The following is a 7,918-nucleotide window of genomic DNA, read 5'->3' on the forward strand; positions in this document are numbered from 1 at the left end:
TTTTAAGACATACCATTAATCATGTATAAAAAAGAAATAGTGTGAATTAAATTATGATATGTCATTGATGTGAAAATGTATCCTAATATCAGAACTGTTAAAATGTGAAATAATATATGTCTTATAATCAATAAATATAGTAACCATTATGGCATTTATGTAACCTTTTATGCTGAAATCTATTAACATCTTGTGGAAAGAACATAGGTTGGGAAGTGCTAGTCTTGACAGACCTTGTAGTTCATAGTGGCATGATTTCCATACCCTGTTTCTCATTTACTAAAAAAAAAAAAAAAAAATGAATGAATGAATGAAATAATGCAAAATTGATTTATCCAAAAGAAACAAAAGGAAAAACCTCACGTAATTCCTTCAAAAGTATAAGTAATCTCTTCATGAAAAGTGGGTTATAAATACTTTTATTTAAGAAATCTTTCATATTTTCCACTTGAAAAACATAAATGCTGGTTTCTATGCATTTTATACAAGTAAAGTATGTTTTAATAATACTGTAATTATAATTTTACCTATAGATAGTAAACTTTTTCAAAATTTAAATGAGAACCTATAATAGATAGAGTGCCTTACGTGTATTACTTTATTTAATTCCACAACAACTTTTCAGGAGAGGTATTATTTATTCTCACCTTACAAAATAAGAAATTGAGACTTAGAGAAGTAATATGCCCAAGGTTACACAGCTTGGATATGCAGCTGAAATTTGAATTTAGGTCTGTCCAATTCACTCTAAGCTTTATGTTTCCTTGCACCATGCTGTTGTACCTTTGTTTTAATATGGTAAATGTACTGGGAAGTTATATATAAATCAAAGTTTATAAAGTAAACCATATATTAATTCTCTAGGGAAATGAAAGATTTAAAAGGAACCCTGATATGAATCCTTTCTTCAGTGAAGAATAGTTTTGTAATTCAGACAATCACTGTAAATATATCTGACATACCAGAACCATACCAGATGGGTGGTGACATCAAAGATAGTGTAGCCAAGACAGACTAAGACATGAGAGTGCAGTGTTAGTGGTGATAGTAACACAGGCCACACAATTATCAGAGACTAAAGACAGAAGTCAAAAATCCGGGCAGAAGAGGAGAGATAAGAAACAGTGGCTATCAGAAGTCAGCATGTACCTAAGTCTTAAAAAAGGCAAAAATGTTTAAGTAAGGTCCTAGACACCAGGAATCAGAATAGCTTATATAAATCTTATTCTGAGACAGGTCTGGTTTATCCAGGAGACACTGTGCCCCTTACACCACTGTGATGCATGCCTTGGGGATAGCTACATGTGTGGTCCTCAGCTCAGAGAATAATAAGTAGGCTGATACGAAATGCGTACGGGTGAAAGCCAAGATGGATTTGAGTAACCAAGTGTTTATTCACTCAGTCAACATACAATTTCCTGGGCGCCCACTAATTATAAGCCACTATATTTTTATTTGGATTTTATTGTATTACATTTTTTAGTGAAGGGATAAGGGAGCATATCGGACAAAAAAATTACTGTTATGGAGGTAGTTGCTCCCTAGAAAACAACGATTAAATGATTTTGCATCCATGTAAGGTTTCAAGAATGGCGCCCCTTCTTTTGTGTGAAAGTTACAAAAAGATGCTACTCTTTTACCCATCAGCAAGCAAGCTCTTACTTTAAATTTCTTCTTTATTTCTTGTTCTTTCTTTTCTTTCTCTTTCTGTTCCTTTTTCTCTAACTCTAATCGCTTCTTTTCCTCCTTTTCTCTTTTCTTCTCTCGTTCCTTGGATGCTTCTCTGTCAATAAAAATTGTTATACTGTTTCAGTATCTGCAGGCATTGGTGCGTTAGGGCTCACTATCCAGAGGTTTCTACCCACAAGAGAAGATGGTATCTGAAGTATAAAACAAAACAAAAAAAACCCAAACCTGTTGCCATAGAGTGGATTCTGACTCATAGCGACCCTATAGGACAGAGCAGAACTACCCCATAGGGTTTCCAAGCAGTGGCTGGGGGATTTGAACTGCTGACCTTTTGGTTAGCTGCCATAGCTGTTAACCACTGTGCCACCAGGGCTCCTCTGAAGTATGGATGAAGGTAAAAAGCCAAGAGTGGCTGGGCTTAGTTTGCCAAAATTGCTGGGTATAAGAAATTGTTCTTAAAACCAGTGGGATGTACATAGCTGAGGATACCTTCAAATAGTTCCACTTCCCCTTACAATTTGTACAAATTATGCCAGCAAACGGAAGGCATTGTTTATAAATGCCTTGTTCTTGCTGCAGAAATAGAATTAATCCCTGTCTCTCATTTACACATGCACACACATATGTGCACACACGTAACCTTTGGGTTCAGAAACTTTCATCAGAACTGGTTGGACAAGAATTGAGTAGAGAAATTAAGATATCTAAGATCAACATAAAATAAAATATGGGTAAAGACATATTCAGTTCTATGCTTTTCCAAGAAAAGAATAGAATTTTTCAAATTCCAAGAAATTTATTGGTCCTGGGCTACCTGGAAATCCATTCTGGAGCTATTGTTAACATTTTCCTGCTTTTGCAGGCCAAAGCTTTGGCATCTGGGTGCCTTGTTAAATTATTTCTCATAGCACCCTTGTGAGGTGAAGCACTGCCCAGGTGAAGTAGGTGTAATGCAGATAAATTAATTCATTTGCCCAAGGACACATTGACAGCAAAAAATACAGATTTCTGGCTCTGTTTATTTCATAAGCTACAGGTCTCTGGTCTCCGTCACACAACTTTTAGAACAGACTCCTCGGTGGACCTCTTAGAGAAATAAAGAATCTTTAGTCCTTTGTATTGAAATAAAGGTTATCATTATATGCCAGTCATTTGAACAAATAAAGCTTTTTTTCTCTCTAGTATTGTTTGCCCACTCTCCCTCACATAAAATATATTTATCTTAGAAGGAACATATCCTGGTAGAAAATGTAACTCATACATGTCTTCATAGGTTTCTCCTTCACTCTCCTGTTCCTGTAAAAAAAAAAAATTGATGATGATTAATTGTAATGGTTTAAAGAGGTAAGACACACACATTACATTGATTACGTAGTTAGCCAAAAAGTATAAACGTAAGTGTTTGTGAGTTTGGCTTGTTGAAAAAAATATACATTTTTTCTCTTCAGAAATAGACTGGGAAAGTGAGCACACACAGATTTCATTTTCTATCCTGCTATACAGTTTAGTTTATGTTCAGCACTACGCCATTACTATGAGTTGATGTAATGATTGATGAGTAATGTCTCAAGCATTTTAGGTGAAATAATATTACAAATTGAAAAAAATCATCATTATTCATAAGAATTTTCATTTGTTTATGGCAATAGGAAGTGAATCACGGTAATTTGTTGAATATTCTAGTTAGAGCAGGAAAAAGAAAAAAAAAGCTGACCTCATCTTGATTTCCAGTACCTAAAGGATTAAAAAAAAGAAAAAGAGAATAAGATTTTAATATATTGTAGTTAAGAAGTACTTTAATACAGGGTTATTAGATGTAATGTGGCATTATTAAAAAACAGTTCATAATCTAACAGACATAATGTTTTATCAAAGGAAAAGAAATATATAATAGAATATGTGCTTTATATGCTTACTATGACTTTTCTTGATAATTGTAACTTAATTATATAGTAAGTTCATTGGATTTCAGAAAGTAATGCAAAAACCAACAAATACTTAAGACACTGTTTATCCTCTTTTTGAAAGGCATGTACATTTCATTCCCTGGGCTAGTGTGGAACAAAGGAATTTTTAGCAAACCACAACTACTGGTTCATGTTTTTTGACCTACTAGTTTATACTTTTTGACCTATTTGGTCCCAAAGATTTGCTTCATATATTAAATAAATCAAGTCGATGATTTTTAAAAAATCATTTAATAATATTTTATTGTGTTTTTAGTGAAGGTTTACGCAGCAGTTTAGGTTGATAATTTTTTTAAAGGTTGATCATTTTTTAAAGGAATGTTTGACTGCTGAAGAGTTTAATGTAACATCAACTAATTACCAGCTATTAAGACATAATCTAGAGAAATAATACTAAAGACAATGTGGTCTGGTAGAAGAACAAACGAATGGGCCAATGGAGCAGAACAGAGAGCTCAGAGACAGATACATACACAAATATGCATATATATATGTACATATATATGTATACAGAGATATAATATATACACATATATGCGTATACATACAATACACATACAAAGGTAATATAGTATAAAGGTGGCACTATAAATGAATAAGAAAAGAATGGATTGTTCAGAGTATGGTAATGGGAAAACTGGCTTCATCTGTGAAAAAACATATCTGAATTTCTACTAACTCCTCCAGTGTTGTTTGCAAAGGGATCAAAGACCTAAATACAAATAGTAAAGTTCATATAAAAAAATACAAGAGAACATTTTTATTTTCCAGAAACAGGAAACAACTTCTTAAACAAAACTTAAAAAGCATAAATTACAAGGCAAAAATTAATTAATTTGTTTATATCAAAATTTATTACTGTTCAGTGAAGAACAGCATGGATTAGACCAAGGACAGAATAGAAGAAGATATTTGTAATATTTGAAATTGACAAAGGATTAATATCTAAAATATCTAAGAAACTCCTGAAGGTCAACCAGATAAAACACCAAATCCAAGAGAAAAATGGTCAAAGAATATGAATCAGCAATTTACAGAAGAGGAAACACCAAAGGTAATAAAGGAAATGAAGAGGTGCTCAAACTCAATAGTAAGTAGAGATATGAAAATTAAAATGAGATATCATTTTATACGTATTAGACTGAAAAAAATTGGACAGCTGAACAATGCTGTGCGCTGGTGAAAGCAAGGCATCTTGGAATTTTCATGAATTGTTGATGGAGTGTAGACAGATGCAGCTATTCTAGAAAGCACTCATTCTGGAAAGCACTCTAGTGCTACTCAGTCAGAATAAGTATATCATGGCTTATGACCTGCCATTCCACTGCTGGATGTATATGTTAAAGAAAGTCTCTAAGAGTCCATATGGGGATATGTACAAGAAGGTAACATCGCAGTGTTATGTGTGGAAGCAGTGAGTTGGAGGCTAGGAAAATGTGGATGCAGGCCATGGAGTCCTCTGCAGCAGCTAAAAGCAACAGATTAAATGTACACAGAGCAACATGAATGAACATACTATGCTGAGTGTAAAAAAAACAGTGAGTCATAACACTGTTTATGTAAATTAAAATATGTACATATAAATAACTGTATGCAAAGAATATGTTCAAACAAATACACATTACATGTATGAGAATGTTTGTCTATGGTAGGGTAGGAGAGGAATGGGAATGAGTGGGTCATGAGGATAAAAGAAAATCAATAAAATGAAACGAGAGGGGTCTTGTGTGGATGAGTGATGATAATGACCCATTATCATCATTGGTCCATGCCTCTAAGAGAATGATTAATTTAACTTTCTGTACCCAAGGTAATAAATAAATATATAAAACATCTTTCCCTCCTTACCATCAGAGTGCATGCCACCATCTTGATTTTCTTCACTTACAGGGCCTCTGAAAATAGGAAAGAAGAAAAAAGTAAAAATGCAAGAAGTAGTTGCTCACCTCACCATTAAAAATTAAAAGGAATAAAGAATCATTTTTAAACTTATTTTTTCTCTTTAATATTTGCTCTTATTTAAAATTTCTGAAGTCATTGAATTGGGGATCTTGAGTATAACATTGCTTATTCATACAATTAATCTATTATGTTTTCTGTTAAAGCTGCAGTAAATCAATAATTCAATTCAGGGATTCTGAAGGCATTTGACTGGTTCTGCAGTATATACACCAAAGAGAATTGTTTCTGTCCCTCAGCTCCTTCCTCTTCTCTGGATGTTGTCCACCTGGCTTCACCCCTATCACTTTGTGGCTTGGACTCCAAGGTACCTCATTCCCACTGCTTGCTCTATGACTTTTAACAGCACTATTAGTATCTGGTCTCCCAAATCCCCAATGATTTATGCAATCGTCACATCTTCTGTTCTTTTTCTCAGGTTGATTATCATAGCTGGAGAAAATTGCCAACTTCTCTGACTCTGGCCATAACAAGTATTTGGTATCCAATCTCAACCGTACTCTCAATAATATCTATAATCTCATTACATTATTTTTTCTAGTCAGCCCTCTCCTGCATCATTCAAAATGTTTACCTTCTCTGTGGCTATTCAAAACCCCCGTCTCTCTCCTCTCCTCTCTCATCAGATGAACTTGTTTTTCTTATTTCACTGATAAAACTGCAATTACTAGGTTTAACTCTCTTAATATATTTCCTTAACCCACAAACTTACCTGCAGTTTTACACATTCATACCTTCTCACCACCAAAGTTCATCTCTCCACCTGTGCTCTGAAGATACTCCAAGAACTCTTAATTACTAAATCCACTAGACACCTCTCAGTCTTCATCTTATATGCCTGCTTTGTAGCCCTTGACAGACTTGACCATTTTGCCCTTCTTGAGTCTCCTTTGTTTCCTTGAGAGCTTTCTTTCTGGTTCACTTCTGGTCTCTCTGGTCACTATCTCATAATGTCCTCTGTGGGTTTATTTTTATTTGCCTGACACTTTAAGTGGTGGTGTTTCTTCATGTTCTAGTCTTGGCTTTCTTCTTCTTTTTGCTTTTTACTCTACATTTGTCCCTTAGTGGTCTCATATACCTACAACTTCACTTATTATATATATATATATATTTTATCCCATTAACAATATTCTATATTGATTACATGTTGAAATATTATTTTGTATATATTCAATTAAATAAAAATTTTATTTTATTACTATTATTTTTTAATAATTTTTTATTGTGTGTTAGGAGAAAGTGTACAGAGCAAATTAGTTCCCCATTCAATAGTTTGTACACAAAGTGTGCCATGATATTGGTTCCATTCCCCACAGTGTGCCTGCCCTCCCCTCATTTCCATCCTAGATTCCTCATTTCCTTATGTCCCGAATTGCTACTCCTTCCTGCCTTCTCATCTTTGCTTTCAGGCAAATATTGCCCTTTTGATCTGGTATAATAGATTGTTCTAAGGAACACATTCCTCTCGGGTGGTGGTGGTTATTTTATGGACCTGTCTATAGTTTGGCAGAAAGGTGGTCTCTGGTAATGGCTTCAGTTTCAGTTCAGAGGGGTGTCTTAGGGCCACAGTCTCAGGTGTTCTTCCAGTTTCTATCAGACCAGTGAATCTGGTCTTTTTTGTGAATTTGACTTTTTGTTCTACAATTATTCTTCCAATTTGTCCAGGACCTTCTGTTATGATCCCAGTCAGAGAGGTCGCTAGTGGTAGCCCAGCACCATCTATTTCTTCTGGTCTCAGGGTCATGTAGGCTGTGCTTCATGTGGTCCAACAGTCATTTGGAATAATTGCTTCCTTGAGTCTTTTTTTAAAAAATTTTTTTCCCATACAAAAATTTATACATACATTGTTATGTGACCCTAATTTCTCACCCCATATTGTGACAGCACACTCTCCTTTCCACCCCGATTGTCCATGTCCTTTCAACCAGCTCCTAACCCTCTCTGCCTTCCCATCTCACCTCCAGACAGAAGCTGCCTGTTTAGTCTCTTGTATCTACTTGAGCTAAGAGGCACATTTCTCACACGTATCACTTTATGTCCCACAGTCCCGTCCAATCCCTGTCTGAAGAGTTGGCCTAAGAAACTGTTTTAGTTCTGGGCTGATAGAGAATCCAGGGGCCATGCTTTCCGGTGTTCCTCCAGTCTCAGTCAGACCACTAAGTCTGGTCCTTTTGCTACGATTTCAGTTCTGCACCCCACTTTTCTCCTGCTCCATCAGAGACTCTCTGTTGTTTTCCCTGTCACGGTGGTCATTGGTGGTAGCCGGGCACTATCTAGTTCTTCCAGTCTCAGGCTGATGAAGT

The 7,918-nt window shown here is 35.2% G+C and overlaps 1 protein-coding gene across 5 annotated transcripts in view; it reads right to left on the minus strand.

Moving 5' to 3' along the window:
• FYB1 (FYN binding protein 1) overlaps nt 1–7,918 on the minus strand; it is a 185,180-nt gene that overhangs the window by 33,721 nt on the left and 143,541 nt on the right. For all 5 annotated transcript variants that reach the window (XR_002825836.1, XR_002825837.1, XM_023742012.1 and 2 more), the window contains exons 4-7: nt 5,505–5,551; nt 3,404–3,423; nt 2,951–2,985; nt 1,663–1,783 (exon numbers count right to left, since the gene is read on the minus strand). Coding sequence is in view for 3 of the 5 variants with exons in the window: in XM_023742012.1 (XP_023597780.1) it covers nt 1,663–1,783; nt 2,951–2,985; nt 3,404–3,423; nt 5,505–5,551 (223 nt within the window). In the remaining 2 variants the exon portion in view is untranslated. The remainder of the gene's footprint in view (nt 1–1,662; nt 1,784–2,950; nt 2,986–3,403; nt 3,424–5,504; nt 5,552–7,918) is intronic.

The sequence above is a fragment of the Trichechus manatus genome, unplaced genomic scaffold, assembly GCF_000243295.1.
Source record: "Trichechus manatus latirostris isolate Lorelei unplaced genomic scaffold, TriManLat1.0 scaffold00197, whole genome shotgun sequence".
Lineage (NCBI taxonomy): Eukaryota > Metazoa > Chordata > Mammalia > Sirenia > Trichechidae > Trichechus > Trichechus manatus.